This window comes from Berghia stephanieae, chromosome 2 (assembly GCF_034508935.2).
Source record: "Berghia stephanieae isolate SIO BIC M18660-M18661 chromosome 2, UCSD_Bste_1.3, whole genome shotgun sequence".
Classification (NCBI taxonomy): Eukaryota; Metazoa; Mollusca; class Gastropoda; order Nudibranchia; family Aeolidiidae; genus Berghia; species Berghia stephanieae.
Genome location: NC_088361.1, coordinates 87273922 through 87298878, shown reverse-complemented (window position 1 = coordinate 87298878; position 24957 = coordinate 87273922). Strand labels below are relative to the sequence as shown.

Genomic DNA, 24957 nt, shown 5'->3' with positions numbered 1-24957 from the left:
TTAGGTGATAAATTATTGCACAACTGTGATTGGTAAATTTATAACTGCTGCAAAAATACAACAATTTTTTTTTTTTAAACGTAGTGTTTTTATGCACCTCCGTCACGATGTGCATTCCACCCAATTTCATCAGCGATATTGTGTTTCTGTATTCGGACATGGCAAAAGTTATATTGTGACATATATGTAGGATGTTTTTGTTAATAAATTTATACAAAAATAATAATAAACTAAAAATTCGAAATATAGAACCAGAAAATAGAAGTTGCATTGAAGGTAAAATAATGTCTTAGAAAGACCTTATTAAATGTGATGGACAGTTAGGTGGCTCCGTAGCGCAGTGGACAAGCTGTAAGACTTTTTAACCTTGAAAGTACTGGGTTCGATTCCCATTGTAAACATATATTTTTTTAAAAGTTTACTTTATTGAGAAAGACATCTTTTTTTTTTTTTTCAAAAACTTTTTATCGTGTTTAAAAAAAATTTTTTTCTAAAATTCTTTATTTATTTAAGATCAGTATTTGTGTGCCATGTTTCTTTTTACCTTTGATTTTTTAAATTATTGTGAATATTCTTTAATTTATTATCATTGTATAAACGTACACCGGTAATCACTAAGCAGCGTGCTAAACTACAATCTAAAATTATTTAAACCTCATGATCGTATGCAGTAAAATTTTCATTAATTAACCATCACCGCCAACGGAGGTGCATAAAAACGGTGCGTTGTAGTTGTAGTAGTATGAACAGTAGTAGTAGTAGTAATAGTAGTAGTAGTAGTAGTAGTAGTAGTAGTAGTAGTAGTAATAGTAGTAGTAGTAGTAGTAGTAGTAGTAGTAGTAGTAGTAGCAGTAGTAGTTGTAGTAGTAGTAGTAGTAGTAGTAGTAGTAGTAGTAGTAGTAGTAGTAGTGGTAGTAGTAGTAGTAGTAGTAGTAGTAGAAGTAGTAGTAGTAGTAGTAGTAGTAGTATTAGTAGTAGTAGTAGTAGTAGCAGTAGTAGCAGTAGTAGCAGCAGCAGCAGTAGCTGTAGTGGCAGTTGTTGCAAGTGGAGGTTAGTGGTGGTCAATCCTAGTGTTGAGTCCGCGTGGAGTCAGCGTTCCCAACGACTTGATCAGGTGAGTTTCCCTACGGTTCATATAAACCGCTTGCGTGTCAAAACGACACGTAAAAATAGTACTGTCACGTGTTTATTTTTCTCCACGAATCAGCGTGAGACGGTAGACATGGAGGAACCTCCCTGACCCATTTTTAAACCTGCCTGTTCCCAACCTGGTGCAAAAAAAAAACTCGCGGCCAGGACAATACCAATTAATCTCATTCCAAGACAAAGACAGAAAGCAAATTGGAAGACATATATAGGGCGATAGAAGACACAAAGTAATTGCCTCCCTGCCCACTTTGGAAGGTCAGGAATCCCACCTAATAATTGATTGATAAAAAATACTAAAAGGTGAAAATGGAAAGAATTTGGATGGGAATAGTACAAACAATGGACGCTTTGGGTGCAGCCATTTGTCAACATAACAATAAACAGAGAAACATTTAAAACAAAATGTAGTGAGCATTGTAACGCATGTGCTCCTCGGTAGTTGAGGTATGAATGAAAACGAAGAATGATTATAGTGTGAGTAGAGGGTCACTAAGGTCTGATAGGTATGTAAAGGGTGATTCAATATATAGGAAATTCGCTCCCTTTTCATTCATATTTTAACCACCGAGGAGTACACATGCTAAAGGGATGTCCTTTGCTAAAAAATTTTAAAAGCCTGAAAATATTTCTTGTTAAGAGTATATGAACATATTTAATACAAAACTTCTCTTCATCAGATGGTATCACCCTTAAATCATAAAAAAGGATATATATCCATCTAGCTTCCCTTTAACCATTGCCTTGAAACAACCAATACTTTCATCTTTAAAAAAAACCCAACTCACCAATACTGGCCAAGATGAGCTGGAAGATTTCCAAAGCGCAGTTCTTCCAGCAAAAAGGGCATCCTTGATGCTACACTTCACACTTGTTTATTGTTTTGCACTTCAAACGTCCATTGTTCGTATCAGTCCATCCCCAACCTTTCCATTTTCAAATTTTCATTAGTATTTTTACGATCCCAGGGTTCCAGCAGCTCCCACCACTCTCTAATTGATTGATATTATTCCTTTTAACACCCTTGCCTCTCTTCAATTTTGAATTGAAAAATGCAAGATGCTCAAAAAGATCACTAAAACTTTCAAATTTTCTCTTATTTAAAGAAAAAAAAAAACGCTTTTACTTTAATGTTTAAGAAGAGATTTCAATCATTTATGTATGATAGAGGTTTACAGATGTCACTGAGCCTTATTCAATGAATAAACATTTAAAATTGAAAATTTTTTTTAATCGGCAATGAGTGAGGAACTTATCATGTGTTTAAGTAGGTTATCTCCATTTTTATCTGGAATCAATTAAGGTTTATTATACAGACACGTATCTCTAAAATCAAAAATATTAATAATAATAATAAATATAATTCCCTTTATTCATCCCATAAGGGAAATTTGTCTCTAGGGTCTATTCAAAGGGAAGACTGGAATAACCCAGGAATCAGCTGCAGTGCAGCGCTGCAAACTAAGATAGGGTGGGGTGACTTGCTCAACATAGCGGGTATTCGAACTCAGTACCTTTTGGGTACAAAGCAAAGATCATACCGCTGAGCCACCCTGTCCCATCAGAACTCCACAACCTGGATGTCTCCATTATCCAAGACAGGTTGCCTGGGGACAGATTTTTTTTTCTTTATTTGTACACTTTGAAATAGACGTGACAATATTTGAAGATTTAATGTAATTATTTTACACTTCTTGTTATCATTCCTTAATTCACTCAACCCAAACACTGACTATATCTGTAGTTTACCCGGGTTACTTTTTCCCCATGCCTATTTATTACATTTTTCTGAGACAAATTATAGGCTTATTATCAAAACTAATGTTTTTGCAAGTTAATGATAGTTGAATAAAACTATCTATGTTCAGCTCCCTTTTAATACATTTTTTCCAATTTTGAAAAGTATCAAAAATCTGATTGGGTGAGTTAAAAGTGTGTAATTTCATCCTGCCAAAAATTTTAAAAATAGGGAATATTTGGTGAGTTTTAATTGCACGTGGGCTAGTCCACGCCATAAAAAAAAAAAAGTTTGGTCTCATGGGAGGTTTAAAATACCCACTCCAAGCGAGAAAGTAAAGATATAGTTATTTTCGAAACGACCATCTAAACTAATATATGTTGCTATGAAAAGATTGGTATATGTGACTGCAAGCTAAATTTCAACTTGTACTGCCACTTACACTAAATGTCAGATCAGTATGAGTTTGTATTTTATGCTCTTTCAGTGATTTGATATAACTGGCAAGATTTTGATTCTAAAAACCTCGTCAACAACTTTACATTTCGAATTTGATTTATGATGAATATAATTAGGGTAAACATTTGATGATATGCTTGACATTTATCAAATTTATTGTACAAAAAGTTCTTGATTAATTTGATCATTTTAAAAAATAATATCAGAATGTATTTCAACTATGAATTTAGTATTGAAAGCATTATATAACAAGAATAACCATGTATTGTAATGAGACGTTATCATTTGATGTGTCAGTTCTTGGCGGTAAATGTAAAGCTATTGCAGTAAACAGTGACAATTCGTTTGAAAAGACATTGTATCAAATAATTCAATAATGTATAATATTGCATGACATCAACATTAAATAGCAACAATGTATATATATATATATATTTATTGAAAGAACAGCACACTTTTTTCTAAAAATAAACATAGAAAAGACCTGAACAATGGCATTATTGTCAAGGGTCAAAATAAAACATATGACATCTTTTCAGAGTAAATAAGCAGTATGTCATCACAACATGAACAGAATTATCACGTCAATGAACGAAAGGTTGAACATCAATCAGAAAAATGGACAATGAACAAATTATCATTCAGCTTTTGAGATGCGACTAAAATTCGCCATTGAACGTTTGTCGTTGATTTTTTCATCTTTTAACAATCTCTGACAATCTTACAGACAACAACCAGACTCAATATATGTTTTTTAATGAATAATTTTAACAATGTGGTTTGGCATAAGGTTGATCAACAACTCAAAATTCAAATATCACAAAAATAGAACACTAAAAATCATTCGACATTAGTTTGTCGAAGAAAGAATTTTTTTAAAAAGTTCCTGATGTGGATGATATAATATCACATCATACATCTGGAGATATCAAAGTAAATAAATCTTACAGTAATGCAAGGATCAGACGAGGACACTTTGAAATCATGGGGAATATATCACTAACAATAGATGCAACAGTACAGCCTTCTCAAAAGACTTTTCATAGATCCTCAAAACAAAGTAAAAGCTTCTTGAAATAATAACTGCACTGCTTGAACAATAACTTAACTATACAAAATTGAGTATAAAAACTTAAATTCAAGACCATGTGAGTGATGGTCTGATAAAAAGTGTCAGCTGTCGCAATGACCATTTTCAAGATATGTGACCCAATGTCTCCAAACAGTATCATGTTGGGATGAATAAGACAATTGAAAGTGAATTTACAAGTAAAATATTATAAAATACAAACTTTAGGTCTTCTGCAATGTAAGAAATCGTATTTATTCTTCAAAATATAGAATAGAAATTAACCCCAAATTTCATATTTGTGGTAATAAATTCAATTTCCTGCACATAATACCGCTTTGAAACTGCAGGTCTCATTTGAGCATCTTTTTCTCTTTCTCAAACTGTGATGGGACGGAGGATGAACTAAAAACAACTATAAAAAAAAAGGGTCAGCAGTAAAAAAAAAAGGGAAGGGAGTGGCGGGGGGGGGGGGGGGGGGGGGGGGGTAAGAATCATCTCTAAGGATTACTGACACTGAAATACAGTGACAATTCACCTAATAGTATTTGTAACATTAAAATTGCATCGATAGGGAGCGAACAAGAAATCAGTTCTAAAAAAGAAAAAATATAAATAAATCAATATCACAAAAAAATTTGCACAACATAATAAAGTTGTTTCCCTTATATTCCCTCATATCAAAAATCATTCATAATGTACACTGATTCTCCTTATCTGTCAACCTCAGAGATTATAATATCTATCAAATATTGAATGAGATCATTAAAAAAAAAATACCAAAAAATATGTGACCAACTGCCAAATATCAGTATTATGTCGGGGTGAAGCTGTTTCTATAGAGTGAATTTGAAATTCAGATGATCAGAAATAAAATTTAGTCTTTTTTTTTTTCCAGTTTTCAGAAAACGTATTTTTCTCAATAAAAGATATAACCAAAACTCAAGTCTCATATTTTTCACTATAAATCAAATTTTTAGCTTCCAAATCAACCCAACATAAAACTGTTCTGAGGTGATGTGTCACAAATAGATGTCATTTGTTGAGACTTTTTTTTTTGTTTGTTTTAAACTTTACTTGTCTGTGGCTTTGAAGAGTCTTGTCAAGATGAAAAACGGAATAGCTAGGAACATGGCACCGATTGAGTAGCATATACGAGCACCAAAGCACCAGTAAACTGAAAGTGAAAAAAACAAAAACAAATCTAAGTTCTTTGTGATGAAAGGAAAAGGCTTGTATGATGAAGTGCCAGAACAAAAAATAACAGAATAAAAAATCATCATAAAAAACACCCCCAAAAAATAAGAGAACTGAACAAAACAAAACAAAACAAAACAAAACAAACAAAAAAATCAACCTTCCTTGACTGTCAATTGAAATTGTCCTGAATGTCACCATCAATAAACTACTCAGTCAATCAACTATTGATTAGATTTAATTCAATTAATCATTGTCTAAAATTTACTTATTTTCCTTGTTTATAAAGAGAAATGAAAGAATCTTTTATTCAACATTAATTTTTGAAAAAAACACGATTACTTTTCGGCTCAGTTACCAACCCCTCTGTATAAATATCAAAGTTACTTTACTCATTTTTACCAAATACTTTCCACTTACAGAAAGACCTACCTGCTGGTATCATGCTTCTGAGCAACATTATAACCTTTAAACATAACCTATAGAAAATTAGGAAAGTACCATAATTTCTCTCTTTCTTCCTGAGCTCTGATATAGTGTGATATCCACTACACACACTCAAAGTGCTTTAAAACACTTAACATGTGGGATGAGGTCACATTGCCTGTTAGGCAGAAAAAAATCTCAACTGCACCCGGGATCGATCTCAGTCCCTTTGCGTGTGAAGCGAGTGCTCTACCAACTGAGCTATCGAAAGCCCCAGTTGAGAGAATGAGAGAGAGAGAGAGAGAGAGAGAGAGAGAGAGAGAGAGAGAGAGAGAGGGAGAGAGAGAGAGAGAGAGAGAGAGGGAGAGAGAGAGAGAGAGAGGAGAGAGAGAGGAGAGAGAGAGAGAGAGAGAGAGAGAGAGAGAGAGAGAGAGGGGGTGGGGGGGGGGAGGGGGGGGAGGAAAGAACCCACTCTCCTCGTCATTTTTCCCCCCATTCAACCCATCCACACCATCATCATTAACCTCAAGTCAAATACGCTACAACAGTCATGATGTCACTTCCCTCGTAATGACGCATGGTAACTTAGTAACTGGATCTAAACTATCGGAACAATGGCGGACGCCCCTTATGAAATATTTCTCAGACGAGCATAAAAGTGTAACCAGAGGAGAGAAACATTCTAAATATGATCATGTTTTGACTTGTATACATTCTGATCACATGACATATGAAAAGTTCTAGCCAACATGAAGAATAAAAAGCACCAATTTTCTTTGTTTAGAACCAGGCTGCTCGCCGTTGCTGGGTGACGTGACATCAGGCTAGTGAATCCAATATCACTTGATTCTGTAAAGGTGTTAATATGTTTAATTACGACGTAGTCTATATATTAAGTCTCTCAAAGTGGTAAAAGACTAAATAACAATATCCACCCTCCCTTTGCAGTAAAGATTTTAGCTACAAAAATATTTGGCAGGTATGTTACACAGACACAAAGAAAAATGAGACAAACCTGTGGAGAACAACAATGGCCCAAGAGCTCTTGATAAGGCCCCAATGGACCTAAAAATTCCCATGATGGTTCCTTTCTCTTCTTGACCTCCATAAGTGGACACCAAGGTGGTCATGCATGGAACGACAGTAGCTGATGCTGATGGATGAGGAAAGGATGAAATGTGTTTTCATAATAGGAGCTGAAAGTAGGAGATTTCTTAAAGGATATTCATAAACTGAAACAAATCAGTGGAAGATAAACATACCCTCCCACGTATGGACAACATCATCGATAGGCCCTTTACTCACATTCTCTCACTGTACCAAGGAGCAAAATGAGTACCTGGTTTGGGCTTAGGCTCAAATAAAAAGCAATGACTAGCAAAAAAACAAAGTGAAAAGTGATTTATATTTGATAATTCACAATGGAATCATTTGATTCCTTGGGCACAACTAACAACAACTCATTTTTTACTTCTTTTAATGATCGCCATCTAGTTAGTATTGTGACATTACTTTTAGGGAAGTGTCAGTATATAAGTTTTAAAAAACGCTATGTTAAACCCAGTCTATATAAGTGGACCTTCAGAGCCATAATTATTATTATTATTATTATTATTATTATTATTATTATTATTATTATTATTATTATTATTATTATTATTATTATTATTATTATCATTATGCCCATAGAGCCAGAATTCATCCTGGTTTCTTTGACGTGAAACAGACAATATCAATTGCTTACTGCACTTTATAGGACTCTAGTCTATCACAAAGTACTTTCCACCAGATCTAATAGACCCAGCTACCCTATCACTTCTAGATGAACAGAGGACTGGGGAGGGGGGGGGGGGGGGAATCAGAAAAAAATCTCCAATTCACCCTGGATCAATTTCGGTCCCATTGCGTGTGAAGCCAGAGTTCTACCAACTGAGCAATCAGGACCCCCAATCTTTACAAGACGATAAAATTATGAGTATGAGGCCGGATTTTGTCAAGTGAACTCACCAAATGAGAAAATGGTCAGGCCAAGATAAACGAGTAAAATGTTTTGTGCAAAACCCATCAGGAGGAAAGCTGGTATGAGTAACAGGATGCCCTGAGGAAGTAACGTTCAGTGGTTAGGGAAAAGCAACTGGTAGAGAACAATTGTAATTATTACTTCAGATTTATCATGGTAAAACAGGCACTATGACAATGAATTATTTCTCATTTTTACTTAAAATTACTTAAAGCTGTCAAATTATTTTATATTTTCACATTGGTACTGGTAATTGTGTGGTGATGATGTTGACTGTGTGATCATGATGATCATGGTGATGATGACGATGGCTGTGTGGTGGTGATTATGATAATTTTGAAGATGATGGTGTGTCATGGTGATAATGACAATGATTGGGTAATGGTAATAGTGGTGATGATGTTGCTGATTGTATGATGATGATGATGATTCTATGATGATGGTGATGATGATGAAAATGATAATGATGATCATGATCATGATATAAATACCTGTGAGGATATTTTGGCTTCTCTACCAGATGGTATTCTGCGTGTGTAACCACCTGAATGAATATCAATTAAAAACAGTGAATTTTTGCTTGATCAATACAACATGCGAAAAAATCTTTCTCTACCATTTACTTTATGTTTGATGTTGATTTTTGTCCAATATATAAATAATTAAAATGTTACTTTATTGAGATAAGAAGGTCCAGACAGCTACAGTACAGTGGTCTATAAGTTTAACGAATTTGTAAATCACGAGAGCTCATCAATAAAGAGACTTTTTCAAATCCCCGTTTTTTTCCCCCTACTATTTCTCTATTGTAAATAGACTTGTTATAATGAGAAAGAGCAATTTGGAGACTGAGAATAATGAGAACTCAATCTAGAATAAAAAGCAAAAATGCACATTTTATTTATCAACAAACATCACAATCACACACATGCAAAGCGAAGCAATCAGTATTAGAAGTACTACAATAGCAATAGGATAGCTATTACAATCAGTACGGGTGATATATGTGTAGATAAGGGACTTTGCCACGATGATCACCCCTCCAAATTAAATTAAATAACTCATCTTACCTATTATTGGACAAGTTCAAGTGTCTCATAAATGCACCTATTGGCACCGTTCATTAGCATCACACCACGATTACGACCGCTAGCTTTTGTTACGCCATAGTGAGTCAGTTTTTGCAGTAAACTGTCCACTTGATGTCAATTTCAATCCAGGTTTTTACCGCACTTTTCGTCAAAATTATATCGTCAATTGTCATCATACCTAATTTAAACTCGATATCAAGAACAACATCATGGATTCTCAAAATAAAAATAAAAAAGAAAGAGGCTGACTACTGAGACCACAGTTTCCATCATAGAAGAAGTGGAGAAGAATGAGGCAACGATTGTTGAGATATGTCAAAGCTTTAATATGAAGTCCAGCACCATGTACACTATTTCGAAGGATTATCGATATATTTAAAGGGTCAAAATTAGATTATGTGGTTCTTTCCCTTGAAAATTGGTTATAGATAGTATGCGCTTGCTAAGAAGCTCACAACATTGCCATCCGGAAGTATAATGGACCAACACACAAAACTTTGTGTAACCATGAACGTTTATAGTCTGGTTAATACAGTTTAGTGAGAATTACTCATAAATGCGGATGACAAAAAACATTAACAAAGACCTGAGTGATGTCAACTACGAACTATCTATAACGAGAGTTCATGAATAACGAGAATTCATACTTGGAACGGAGGTTCTCGTTACTACTGAGCTTCACTGTAGCCGGTAGAGAACTTGTTTTATAAATAAAGGGACAGGGAATGATGCCAGGTGAAGTCATGCTTTTTGTTTTTCCCCCTGTCCACCCAGCAGTGTTTGGGTAGCTGGGTCTTTAGACCAGACAGAAATTACTTTACGATAGACTAGCATCTTATTCAAAGGATAACAAGCAATTGTTATTGTCCATTTAACACTACAGTTCTATGGGGCCGCTGGGCGTGTTGCAGAATATCCCAGCCTATATGACATACATGAGAAGGAAAAAAAATCACCCTATTGCAAATATCAAAGACATATTTATAAAAAAAAAAAACAATAGTGAATGTATTCAAGTCAAAGCCATAACAACCCAATAGGTTGGCTAAGATTAACATCATTATAACAAACAAACAAAAAAAGCGAAACCTTGTGCTATTGCAGTGGTAAATTGTAACCAAATCAGTAATGTTTAAATGTTTTTTAAAAATAAAAACAAAAAAAAAATAATTTGAGAGATAGATTGAAATCCAAAAGATAATTTTTTAAAAGTGTTGATGCTAATTTTAAAAATCTTGATCAATAGCCCTACCTCAATGTTCAGCAATCAGGCGAGTTAACTTGATACATAGTACCTAAAAATAAAATTGGCAGCTATAAACAATGACAAATTATCCCTGAAAGAAAAACAAGTAATTTATATAGAAACAAAGACTGAAGCAGTACGAAATGAGCTTACACTGGTATCACATTGGAAATACTTACCTTGAACTGATGCCATCACCATCCCCATGTAAAAAAACATTTTGCCTTGCTGGGCACTGAAATCATAAAAGATCATATCAACATGTATAAGTTAAATATCGAGTTCCAATCTTGAATCCTATAACATTACATGACATAAGGAGAGAAATGAGACAGAGAGAGATATTTACAAACGCTTTGAACGATAAATATATATATATATATATATATATATATATATATATATATATATATATATATATATATATATATATATATATATATATATATATATATATATGAGAGAGAGAGAGAGAGAGAGAGAGAGAGAGAGAGAGAGAAAGAGAGAGGAGAGAGAGAGAGAGAAAGAGAGAGAGAGAGAGAGAGAGAGAGAGAGAGAGAGAGAGAGAGAGAGAGAGAGAGAGAGACAGAGTCAGAGATGGAGAGGGAGGAGGTGGGGAGCGAGCGAGTGAAAGAAAGAAATATTTTGTGATCTAAAAACGAAGTAGGAGAGATAATCCACAGTTACACACTTTGAATCATTATTTATCTTGAGTGGAGGATTGGTGTGGGGGCGTCCCATTAATCAAAAGTGTTCTATCTAGTCAAGAGTCAATATCACAGTAAATTCTATCAGCTATCATCTCTCAATCACTTTCCTACTTCATTTGTATTCCTACTTCATTTGTATTTAGGTAAAATCAAATGTTCATTTATTTCAATTGTCATAAATTTATTCTGGGGGGGGGGGGGGGTATTTTGAATTATTATCTTTGTCCATGAGTGAGTGTGTTAGGAAAATGCTACCATAAAGCCATACATTTTTCGAAATAAAATATTAAAATGTCAAATTGACATTCCTGACCCACCGTCAGCTCCGTAATTAAAAGAGTCACAAATTCTGGAACCTAGATTCCATTGTTGACTCCAAAAAAGAGAAAAGATTCTTATATTTCGCCAGTTGAGCATCATAGACTTTCATGACAGCCAGAGTCACCCATGCCAAGTTTTGAGTGCTGTGATTGTTCTTTGGTAAATGAAAGAGATGGCATTATGACATCATAAAGTTTTATGAAAATTAGAAAAAGGTACTCCATTTTAAAGCTTAGATTTGACAAGTGAATATGACCACCTCATCTTGAGTATTCAAACCTCACCTTGAGTAATCAAATCGAGTATGCATGAGAAATGGAAGGGTGAACTCCAGACCAGAATAGATGAAAAGATAAATGAAATATATCACACCAATTTGATGAACCTGGTTGGATTCTGAAGGAAAAAATATATTAAGCATGTAAGAGATATCAGCGCCAAAATCAATGCCATACACTGGTCTGAACTCTTTCAGTCTGATTGAAACACTCGTTAATTCAAATTTATGTTTAGAGAAAAGAAAATATTACTGCTTGAAGCTCAAAGAAATAAATAACAATGGGAATTGAAATGGAAGCTTCAGTGTAAACAATGAAGACGGATAATGTGGACGCTTTGGGTCCCCTTTATCAACAAAACATGGTAAATGAAACACTAAAGACGAATGAGAAATGCAAGACTGGCATTGTTTAGGTGACTTAACATCATAGTTTTGTTTTGTTTTATCTCTTATTTGTCTTTAATGTTTCATTTATTGTATTTTGTTGATAACTGAGAAACCCAACACGTCCACATTATCTGTCTTCTTTGACGAAATTGAAGCTTCCATCCATTTCCTATTTTTACGTGTTTAGATAAATGGAAACATGGATAGAAAATTTTAGAAGCAGTCAAATTTTCTTTCATTTATCTTGAATTGTCAATCTCTAACATTTTTATACAAAGCGTAGTCCAATTAGTTTGTTGTGGTAACTAAAGTTTGTTTGTTTTGTTTTTTTAATTTAAATTTTTTCTTAAAAGTTTAGTACCTATATAATTACACAGGATGAGAACTGAGTATGCTATAGATGGACTAGGCCACCATAAAAAAATTTTTTAAAAACAAACAAAAAACAAAAAACAACCCTCCTCACCTTCTCCGTGAATGTACATTCAACAAAAAACAAACCAGAAAAAACCCCAAAACATTAAAACATCAGGAGATTCCATTTTAACTGCATCTAGCTATTGCAATCACTTTAAAAAAAGCTTCTAATTTTTTTTTCATGGTAATCTTATATTATGAGACACAGATGACCATTTCCTGAATAACTCATGAGAATCAAACGATTCCTTCATAATCAGGGCAATTTATACTTGATATTCATGTGAGTGATGAGAATGTTTTTATATCAGGTTTTTTAAGAAATACATTATATAATCTCATAACAAATACAAAAGCCAAATATAATTTAAAAGGACAAAAACAAACCTTTTGTGGAGAGTTTATGAACAGGGGTAAATCTAAAGAGGGAGACAGGGTTGATGTATTTCACAGCATTACTGAATACCTCTGATGATTTGAGCTGTAAAAAAAAAAAAACAACAAATACATTAAAGTAAGAAAAATCATACAGGAACAGTGATTTGACTAATTAGAAACAGAACTTTCAAAGAGCAAAAAATCCTGCCGACCCAGTCAGCATTGTTAAAAATATATCATACTTTTTAATGTATATTTTGCAGAACTAAGTATAACCACACACAAAAACAAAAACAAAACAAAAAAACTTGAGCTTTTATAAAGCGTAACATCTACTTAAATGTGGTCAATACCCTTTACAAAGGATGTCAAGTCAACAGTGAGACTTAACATTAAGGACGAGACATGACATCTGTAAGAATCTATTATGATTTTTTTGTTTGTTTGTTAGTTTGACAGAGATAATGCTGTTCATGCCCAGTTACTCATTTTACATCTGAGTGCACAGAGAGAATGTAAGTAAAGAGCCTTTTCCAAGGACTTAATTTTGCACAACCCAAAGCAGGGCTCAGACCAGAGATCTAAAGTTCAAAAGCCGAAAGTCGTACTACAAAGCCATAAAGTCGCATAAATCCTGTTGTCTAATAACTAACAATAAAAATCAATTTGATCAGTTATATGATTCCCAAAGCTCAGTTGGTAGAGCACTGACTAAGATTAATTCCAGGTGAAGTCGAGATTTGTTTTTTACCCCCATGTCCACCCAGCAATGATTGGGTATCAGGGTTTGTTAGATCTGGTGAAAAGTGCTTTGCTATTATCCGTTTCATGATATAGAAAACGGGATAAACTCCCACCCTATAGTCTAGAAGTTCTGAAGGACTACTAACAAATCATTTATCCTTATGCCTTACATAGATTTTTAAAAAATGAAATATAACCTTACCCGTTTCTGTTTTTGAAGAGTTTCCCCGAGGCACATGTAAATGAATAAAATGTCAACTACAGCAAGAGACAGGGCAAAAAGAGCAGGATACACAAACATTTCATTTTCATGGGTTCTTGAATATGAAGAGAAGGCAGCTCCTATGGACGGACCAAATACGAATCCAATAGAAAATGCTACACCAATCAGGGCCTGAAACAACAATGTAGTACTTTAATTGTTTGACTTTTTAAAGTCACTTGGACAAAGTAACTAGCAGTAATAGGAATCTTATTAAATCAACATCCATTACAGGGAACAATCTATCAATTTCCATTCTACCAAGGTAAAAATAAATATTGAGGGCGTTTGACTCATTGTAAGTGTGAGAGGAAAACATGGTTAGAATGACCCATCTATGAACTAAATGGTCATGTGTGTTTAGGTCGCAAGACTATTTCTGGCAAATAACAGGATTGTAGTTAAGTCTCTGTTGATCACAATGGTAAGGGAGGGGCTGGGCTATAAAATAAGAAAAAAAAAAAAATGTACGCATATAGCGAATGCACAGTTAGAATCTGACGCCCTGGGTATATATATATATATATATATAAATAGCAGTTCGTTTCGGGCAAAAAACCCTTCTTCAACTAACAACAAAAATCAAAAAAATTTTAACATAAATTATTAGGTACAAAATATTTAGTCGTCACCTATTTTTTAAAATAAAGTATTTATTTTTTGATTGTTGTAAATTGTTGGCTGAAGAGGGGGTTTGAGCCCGAAACGTTCTGTGTTTGATATTTCTTTCTTTTTTTAAGCTGTTATATTCATTTTTTGTTTAATACATTTTATATTTTATTGGTGACTTGTTTTTAGCGCTAAAGATGCAAGCATCTGGTACAAAGTCACAATTTTTATAGAGCAAATGTGCAATAATGCAATCCCCCCCCCCCCCCCCCCCCTCTCTCTCTCTCTCTCTTTCCCTATCCCATATTTGAACAGTCTTTTTTAACAATTTATCTTTTTTTTTTAATTATCGCAATATTAAATTTCCAAACCTTGAGGTTAACTTTTTATAAATTAATTGTTATCTCTTCGGCAGAGAGCATGCTAGAGTTTTATAGCCTTTAATCCTCCCATCCATATTCCAAATCTAATGGTTATGAAACTAAAAGATAACTTGGGTGTTCAAATGATAACTTCAAATCTATGCCCTTTTGTGTCCATTATGATTTTTTGTAATTGGTGGAAAAGCAATTCATTTATTATTGTCTTTTTCATTGCACTTTAGACATCTAATTTTTACATTAAGGCATACGCTAAAAGGGCTAGAGCTCAGTTGGTCACCAATAAGTAAGTAAGTAATTGCACTTTATAATGCAATCTTTATCAACTGCTTACCATGCCTTTTCCTCTTTCCTGCGGTGTAGACACATCGGTTACAATTGCAGTACACAAACTCACATTTCCCTTACTGATGCCCCCGACAATTCGAGCAATGACAAACAACAAGAAATTATTTGAAATTGCCCAAATTGCATATGATAGGGCTATTCCAAACTGAAATTATAACAAAATACAAAAAAATTATATTAAGCATTTCAAAAATAAAAATCGAAATCAAAGAAACTTTTTAAAACATTACACAGAATATGGTAAATAAGTAAATCATTGCACTTTATTAAGCAAGCTATATTTTAAAATATATTTGAATATGTTGATAACTTGCTTTGGAGTCATTAAAAGACTAAGTCTTATCACTCAACGACATCATGGAATTTAAACTTTTGTTGTTGTTTTTTAAGAACTGGGTTTGCTAATCAACTTAATTGTAAAAAAAATAATAATACTCATTATTTTAAAATATATTTACAAAAATAATGATTCAGTGAAGGAGGGATAACCATTCTCTAAATAATTTTGTTTTAGTTATAGTATAGTATCATCCTCTTGCTTGAATCAGACATATTATAATATATATATCAAAGTTTTGCCATCTAAGCTGTATGCTTTTTAACCTGTACAAGATTGTCTCCCGCCTCCACCCTTCTTCCCCCTGCTTCTCTTATTCAAAGCCCTCTCAGAATTGAGGTCATGACTGCCTTTCTAATCATATAATTAATCCATTTAACCCTCTCCTTACCAAATGTAGGAAAATCGTCGTATTAGTTGCAATACAATAAATGTTTTTATTTTTTATATTTGTTTTGTGTGTTACAGAATTTGAGAAAAAAGAATTGGTTATATATATAAGAGTTTTGAAAAATACCAACAGTCTTGGCTGTTTATCAAAATAAAGAAAATAATTCTTTGGAAAATAAATTTAAAAAATACCAAGCATATCATCATCAAGGGTTTTCTGCCATAAACATCAGATGCTGCCCCAACAATTGGTGCAGTCAGGAACTGAAGCATTGAAAACAGGGATCCAATCAGACCTGAAAAATAAATTGTAATGTTGTTGTCTAATAAAAAATTTTTTTTAAAAAAAACGTGAGCTTTATCGCGCAATATCCACTAAATCATGTGCTCAAAGGGTCTCAGACCAACAGCAACACGTAACATACAGAATGAGGCATGACACCTGTTAGGCAACATTACAATTTTTCAGACAGAGACAACGCTGTTAACGGCCAGGTACTCATTTTACACCTGAGTACAATAAGAGAATGTGAGTAAAGAGTTTTTTTGTCCTTTTTAGTATTTAAAGATCACTTTATGTGTAAAAATAATAATCATTCATAAAGGATTACATATATGGAGGAAGGAAATCAATTCTTTCACAATGAAACCTCTGGGAATTTTCCTTTTTTTTTTAAAACATGTTCTTCCATGTACTAATTTAATACTGCAAACATTAAGGTACCATGCATGTAGAAGTGAACAAAACATACACTTCTTTTAAAGCAAAAGAATGAAGAATACTTGGATCTACTTTATTAACTTTGACTGATGATTAAAAAACATTCTGACCTCCAAACAGTACAGAGTTCCATCTTGAAGTATCAGGTGCTCCGACAAAATCACGGAAATGTGACACACTATTCTTGATGGCCTCATATAACCCAGACTAATTTGTGGAGAGAATAATGCATGAATTAAACACACTTTCATCACATATACCTCTTTGTAAACTATATTGGACATAGAAAAACAGACCTCTTTAAGACCTTTAAATAGTGTTGGGACCCTTCTTCAAAATAAAATGCACTGACGTTATCAAAACATGTCAAAAGAACTATTCTTATCAATCACAATCTACATTATAATGTGCAACTGTTGATTGGCTTAAGAAGGAGAAGAAGGAGAAGGAGAAGAAGAAGAAGAAGAAGAAGAAGAAGAAGAAGAAGAAGAAGAAGAAGAAGAAGAAGAAGAAGAAGAAGAAGAAGAAGAAGAAGAAGAAGAAGAAGAAGAAGAAGCTGAAGAAGAAGAAGAAGAAGAAGAAGAAGAAGAAGAAGAAGAAGAAGAAGAAGAAGAAGAAGAAGAAGAAGAAGAAGAAGAAGAAGAAGAAGAAGAAGAAGAAGAAGAAGAAGAAGAAGAAGAAGAAGAAGGAGAAGGAGAAGGAGAAGAAGAGAAGAGAAGAAGAGAAGAAGAAGAAGAAGAAGAAGAAGAAGAGAAGAAGAAGAAGAAGAAGAAGAAGAAGAAGAAGAAGAAGAAGCTGAAGAAGAAGAGAAGAAGAAGAAGAAGAAGAAGAAGAAGAAGAAGAAGAAGAAGAAGAAGAAGAAGAAGAAGAAGAAGAAAGAAGAAGAAGAAGAAGAAGAAGAAGAAGAAGAAGAAGAAGAAGAAGAAGAAGAAGAAGAAGAAGAAGAAGAAGAAGAAGAAGAAGAAGAAGAAGAAGAAGAAGAAGAAGAAGAAGAAGAAGAAGAAGAAGAAGAAGAAGAAGAAGAAGAGAAGAAGAAGAAGAAGAAGAAGAAGAAGAAGAAGAAGAAAGAAGAAGAAGAAGAAGAAGAAGAAGAAGAAGAAGAAGAAGAAGAAAGAAGAAGAAGAAGAAGAAGAAGAAGAAGAAGAAGAAGAAGAAGAAGAAAGAAGAAGAAGAAGAAGAAGAAGAAGAAGAAGAAGAAGAAGAAGAAGAAGAAGAAGAAGAAGAAAAGAAGAAGAAGAAGAAGAAGAAGAAGAAGAAGAAGAAGAAGAAGAAGAGAAGAAAGAAGAAGAAGAAGAAGAAGAAGAAGAAGAAGAAGAAGAAGAAGAAGAAGAAGAAGAAGAAAGAAGAAGAAGAAGAAGAAGAAGAAGAAGAAGAAGAAGAAGAAGAAGAAGAAGAAGAAGAAGAAGAAGAAGAAGAAGAAGAAGAAGAAGAAGAAGAAGAAGAAGAAGAAGAAGAAGAAGAAGAAGAAGAAGAAGAAGAAGAAGAAGAAGAAGAAGAAGAAGAAGAAGAAGAAGAAGAAGAAGAAGAAGAAGAAGAAGAAGAGAAGAAGAGAAGAAGAAGAAGAAGAAGAAGAAGAAGAAGAAGAAGAAGAAGAAGAAGAAGAAGAAGAAGAAGAAGAAGAAGAAGAAGAAGAAGAAGAAGAAGAAGAAGAAGAAGAAGAAGAAGAAGAAGAAGAAGAAGAAGAAGAAGAAGAAGAAGAAGAAGAAGAAGAAGAAGAAGAAGAAGAAAATTGTTAGTTATACTGAAAAAAATGTGAATATCATTAATGATATTATACTATTTTTTTAAGACTTGAGCAAAATACTACTAACCTGATCATTTTGACTGTAATACTCCAAAAGAGAGGGAAGTAATGGGAGAATGACAGTAAATGCCAGCAAATCGAAGATCAACGATCCAAAAACCAAATAGAATGTCTTATCTTTATCCGTATTTGTCTTTACTTCTGCATTGTTATTGTTAGAGCCTACTGGCTGCTCACTCTGAAAGGATTTGCCACTTCTTGTTTTCATCTTTGGCTCAGAGTAGACTCAAAAGTATGAAATGTTTTCAAGTTAGTTTTGCCTGAAATGAATTGAAAAAGGAAATTATAATGAGACAAGACAACCTGTGAACATGAATTCATGAAACGGATAGGATATTGCGATCGACCAACTGTTTGGAAATTAAATGACAGTCTTAAATTATACAGTTCAAATCAGATTCAATGCTTTCATTGATAAGAGTGAATGTAGTTTTTTAAATTACAAAAAAAAAAAATTCTGATTATTTTAACTATTAAAAAAATGTGCATTATCTGGTTCATTCCAACATAATACCAGATTAATGTGGTGAATCACACGGCATTATAATTATACGGCAAATCTTGCTGACAAACTGTCTTTTGTTTCTCGTTCATTTTTTTTTTAAATTTTGTTTTTTAATTTTCTCATTGCGTAAGCAGTCATTTTAAAATAAATTCTATGTAGTGTGTGCAAGTGCAAGTATTTTTTTTTTAGCTCACACCTTACAAATTGAACTACCGGAATTGAAAATAAGTATCATTGATCAGTGTCTCGCCTTGATACTAAGTCTTATAACATTGGCCATGATCAAAGGCCAGATTGGTTACAATGGTAAAGCTCTATCTTCAGTGCTGTGTCCTTGAGTAAGGCACTTTTATACATCAACACAATCGAAAATAGATCTTTTGAAAAAAAAAAAATAATAATAATATAATAATAATAATAATAATAATAATATTATTATTATTATTATTATTATTATTATTATTATTATTATTATTATTATTATATTATTATTATTATTATTATTATTATTATTATTATTATTATTATTATTATAATATTAATAATAATAATAATAATAATAATAATAATAATAATAATAATAATAATAATAATAATAATAATAATAATAATAAAAATAATAATAATAATAATAATAATATAGTCTCTACGTCTTTTAATAATAATATAACAACACGCTCTCCTTAATCAACTGGAATTATTTTTTTGTTTTTTAATGAAAATTGAGAAAATGGAAGCATCTAAATTAAAGCTTTTTTTTAATTCAATAATAGACCAGGGCAGACCTGCCAAATTGAAAACTTCAAATTTAGTAATTTTTATGTCAATTTTTAGTAATTTCTTAAGGAAATTAGTAATTTCTGAAACCATGTACGAACAACCACAAGATGACATTGATGATCATTACAACATTACATCGTCATGCTTAGGGACCGTTCTTTAATTTCGTCAGCTTAAGTGCTGGGGAGGGGGGGGGGGGGGGGTCTTGAGGCCAGCTGACCCAAAGATGACTACAGGAGGGGTAGGGAAAAGCTGACCTCAGCTTCAGAAGGTCCTAGGTTCGATATAATATACTTATATAGCGACCATTAATCCACTGACAAGTGCTCTATGGCGCTTAACAATCACTTAGACTATACAAACTATCATACACACTAACATGCGAACACACATACACCCATACACTCAGGCCCACATACGAAAACTCTGCACACACACACACACACACACACATACACACACACACACACAAACTCTTTACATTCACAATACAATACCATTTACCCTGATTTAAACACATTGATTATCAAAATAATGCTCTTCTAAATAATTCAGTTTTCAATTTCTTTTTAGACGTATCTAAATTTTCACTGTTTGAATAGCAATTCCACAACTTAGACGCTGTTACTCTGAAAAATTTGTTTTGAAACCAAGACTTAGACTTAAAGGGTACCTCTGTCATAAGATGCATATATCATTTGATCTTAGCGATCTACCACGCCTGTAATGAGACACAAGTTCATTTAAACAGTATGGTGTCAAACCATGAAAGGAGCTATATCAATAACATCAAATCTTAAACTCAATGCGCTGCTTCACCAGTAGCCAATGCTGGGTGGTGTTATTGACTAAAATATTTGATCTCAGAACTGATGTCAGCCAGGGTGGGGGGGGGGGGGGGGGGGCTAGAGAAAGATGACGAGGCTGACAGGGGGGGGTAAAAAATCAGCTGAAAAAAGCTGACGCCATTAAAGAATGGTTCCTTATGCTCTGTAGAAATGTTTTATAATAATAATAATAATAATAATAATAATAATAATAATAATAATAATAATAATAATAATAATAATAATTATTATTATTATTATTATTATTATTATCATTATTATTATATCATTATATTATTATTATTTCTATTATTATTATTGTAGTTATTATTTTATTAATATCATCATCAGCAGCATCATTATTAGTTGTAGTTGTAGTAGTAGTAGTAGTAGTAGTAGTAGTAGTAGAAGTAGCAGTAGTATTAGTAGTAATAGTAATAGTAGTAGTAGTAGTAGTAATAGTAGTAGTAGTAGTAGTAGTAGTAGTAGTAGTAGTAGTAGCAGTAGTATTAGTAGTAATAGTAATAGTAGTAGTAGTAGTAGTAATAGTAGTAGTAGTAGTAGTAGTAGTAGTAGTAGTAGTAGTAGTAGTAGTAGTAGTAGTTCTTCTTATCATTATTATTACTATTATTATTATCAATATTATTTTTCCTTATTATTCTCATCATTATTAAAGTATTATATATAAATATTCTATTATTACGGAGAACAAAAAAAATCGTAATTTTCCATGAAATTTCGTATTTTCGTAATTGGCCATGAAATGTGTCTAAAATTCGCAAAATTACGAAAAATTCGTGATTTGGCAGGTATGCCAGGGTGATGGTGACAGTGGCTTGACTTGTGACATATGTTACTGTTGTCACAGTCACACAAGTTAAAAAATGCCGGGTCAGAAGTCAGGTCACTCCGTGACAATCACAGGCAGTTTGCAACTACAGGGCAATAATGCAATTGATCTGAAAACTGTGAAATAAACAATTGGGCTCTGAGCACTTGATGGGACAGAATTATAGGTGTTTTTGTTAGTCGTTTGGGCAAAATGGAGATTATCAAAATAATAACAAGGAACACCTTTTACTTTTATATTGTTTACAAGCAGCACAGCACACCCCTATTATGTGATGGGTATAATTAGATGTAAGGCTTGCATTGAATTCGATACTATTTTTTTAGTACCCAATATTAAAACATTAAGTTCATAAGAATATTATTATAATCTTTGGTATAATGAAAGAATGTATATGTTATCATAATCTTTGGTATAATCACCGTTGATTTATACACAGATGCGTCTGTGTCTTTCGCTGTATTCATTGGACCCAGACGCGTTTGTAAAATAATCATAGCGATGGAAAGTGAGTTGTTCGCGACATGTACAAAACTTGATATTTATATTACTTTTATATAGTTGATTAACATTGATTTTCATTGAATTCTGATTGTCTTTATGTAAGTATTGGCTTGTTTATCGCCCTATTAATTGATTGTTGACATTGACTATTAAACGCCAACGTGGCTAAAACTATTGATACATTTAAATTAGTCATGGACTGGAAAGGGAAGGGGGAGATCTTGGTATTGGTTTAAATGTTGACTTGGCTGAAAGCACAAAATCGGGAGTTCTGTCTATTGTTAAGATAACTCTCGCTTCAATGTTCCAGACATGTATAAAATCGTCCCACAAACAAAGATTTTTTTTTTTAATTTTCGACTTTCTAAAGATGAAAAAAGATATGGGAAGTGGGTATTTAATACAAGAAGCAACAATTTGCTTTTAAAAAGATTGCAAGTCAGCTGTACTCCGAATAAATGTTTTGTGCACAGTTCATTTTGAAAATTCTAAATTCGCCTCAGCAAAATGAAATAGCTTATTTAAAACAAAGCAAAGTTATATCTACTACATTTCATTTATCACATAAAATCAGATCAGGTTTTATAATTGTGGAGATACAAGGTCTTTTTGAAGTCACTTTCTTAACTTACTTCAGTGATTATCTGAGAAATCATAACATTAGAAAACAATTTCATTTTAAGTTGTACTGTGACGATCTAAAAAGTGCGGGAAGCAATATTCATATCCATTATAAATAGAGATTGATACGGATAAGAGATAGAGATAGATAGATAGATAGATAGATAGATAGATAGAGAGAGAGAGAGAGAGAGAGAGAGAGAGAGAGAGAGAGAGAGAGAGAGAGAGATGTGTCCTTTATTAAAAAAAAAAAAGAGCTGTAACCAACGTACATATGCAGGTCTGACATCCGAACCCACTTATGGGCCTAGTTTAACGTCGTTACTGTAGTGGACAATATTTTGCGTCATTTTTTTTTAGATTTCCATTACAACAATGAGCCCATAAGGAATTGGGTTATCAGACATGCAAATAAGTTCACTTCAGCTGTAACCTAACGATAATTGTCTCCCGGGAAAAAAAGATTATTATTTTCATCATCATCACCATCACCACCACCACCACCACCATCATCATCATCATCATCATCATCATCATCATCATCATCATCATCATCATCATCATCATCATCATCGTTATTCTTCTTCTTCTTTTTATTAATGTTATTATAATACAACTACTACTCCTTCTACTACTACTACTACTACTACTACTACTACTACTACTACTACTACTACTACTACTACTACTAATAATAATAATAATAATAATAATAATAATAATAATAATAATAATAATAATAATAATAATAATAATAATAATGATAATAATAATAATAATAATAATAATAATAATAATAATAATTATTATTATTATTATTATTATTATTATTATTATTATTATTATTATTATTATTATATGTATTATTATTAAAAGAGAATTAAACCTGAATAACATAACAGTGCAACAATAAAATACACATAGAAACAAAAATTTAACTAACGATACATATCATTGATATTTATTACAAGATCAACAACCCCAGCAGATATATAGAAAAGTTAATTTATAAAAATAACGCAGTATCTTTGGAGAGAACAAAATAGTTGTTTTGTTTTTTTAAATAATAGTTGAGTGCAATTGATACTTCAATTGAATATGTTTCTTGAATAACATTTCAACCTATTAAACGTATTGTAAATCACGTTAAACAAAGCCATTCCTCTTCAACAAGCAACAACACACAACAAACCAAACTCATGTAACACACAGTCCTGAGGATGGCTGAAAAGGCCTGAAACATCGATGTAGACTGACCCCAACAATGTTGTAAATATTAAAATAATAATTCGCTCCATTGCTACATGTCGAGCACTATTCGTACCATATTTGTATCCAACACGATTCAATATATATATATATATATATATATATATATATATATATATATGTGTGTGTGTGTGTGTGTGTGTGTGTGTGGGTGTGTGTGTGTGTGTGTGATGAAATTATTTTAATGTCGCAGTTTGTAATCTTTTTCTTTTCATTTATGATTTATACATATTTATCATTTACATCTAATTGTGATAGAATCTTACATACCATTCGTACTGGGTCCATTCACCCTGTTCTCATCCCCATTCGCCTGCATATAATATTTGAAAGGCATTTGTGCCACATCACTTCGGTAATATTCATTTTCGGAATTGGTCCACTCTGACAAAATTTTTGTCAGAGTGGACCAATTCCGAAAATGAATTTAAATTAAATGTGAAGACAATTAGAATTACACAGTTTGAGGATTAATTGGGGCAAATTGATTCAAATAAAATAATATGAGTTAGACCTAAAAGTCAATTTTCAGTATCCTGATTATCCCGACCGAACACCGGAAATGATAATAGTCACATTTTTACATATTAATGTCGTTCCTTGGCGAATTCCAAAGAATTTTTTTTTTAATTAAGTGGATCTCACAGACACTACTTTTAGTATCAAGTACTGAGAAATTCAAAATACTCGACATAATATCAAATATTGAATAGCGTCTATCACTGACACATCCCGTCAATGAGTCGATAGTAAACAAACCATAGAAAATACTTCCGGATTTCAAGAGGTCATTCCAGGGTTTCAAAAGTATGAACATTCAGACGGGCTAAATCATGTTATTTTCACCCCCCCCCCCCCCCCCCCGCATCTCTCTCTCTCTCTCTCTCTCTCTCTCTCTCTCTCTCTCTTTCTCTCTCTCTCTCTCTCTTCTCTCTCTCTCTCTCTCTCTCTCTTCTCTCTCTCTCTCTCTCTCTCTCTCTCTCTCTCTCTCTCTCTCTCTCTCTCTCTCTCTCTTTCTCTCTCTCTCTCTCTCTCTCTCTCTCTCTCTCTATCTATCTATCTATCTATCTATCTATCTCTCTCTCTTTCTTTCTTTCTCTCTCTCTCGCTTTTCCCAATCT

General features: G+C 32.9%; 1 protein-coding gene across 4 annotated transcripts; it reads right to left on the bottom strand.

The window, feature by feature from the left end:
• Positions 1-499: 499 nt before the first annotated feature.
• On the bottom strand, positions 500-24377 carry LOC144965746 (major facilitator superfamily domain-containing protein 10-like). 4 transcript variants are annotated; one of them, XM_078901396.1, is made up of 14 exons: positions 21667-21722; positions 18488-18740; positions 16787-16883; positions 16148-16251; positions 15215-15373; positions 13832-14023; positions 12895-12988; positions 11708-11819; positions 10572-10627; positions 8547-8599; positions 8043-8133; positions 7051-7188; positions 5490-5589; positions 500-2753 (listed from the first exon to the last, which is right to left on the bottom strand). In XM_078901396.1, exons 2-14 carry the CDS (start codon positions 18686-18688, stop codon positions 2708-2710), a joined length of 1443 nt encoding a protein of 480 aa, XP_078757522.1. In that variant the 5' UTR covers positions 18689-18740; positions 21667-21722; the 3' UTR covers positions 500-2707. The 4 variants fall into 4 exon arrangements, with proteins under 4 accessions (XP_078757522.1, XP_078757523.1, XP_078757525.1 ...); XM_078901397.1 differs by having other exon boundaries at positions 21674-21716; XM_078901399.1 differs by lacking the exons at positions 500-2753; positions 21667-21722 and adding exons at positions 24107-24149; positions 24351-24377 and having other exon boundaries at positions 5462-5589.
• Between the last annotated feature and the right edge of the window lie 580 nt (positions 24378-24957).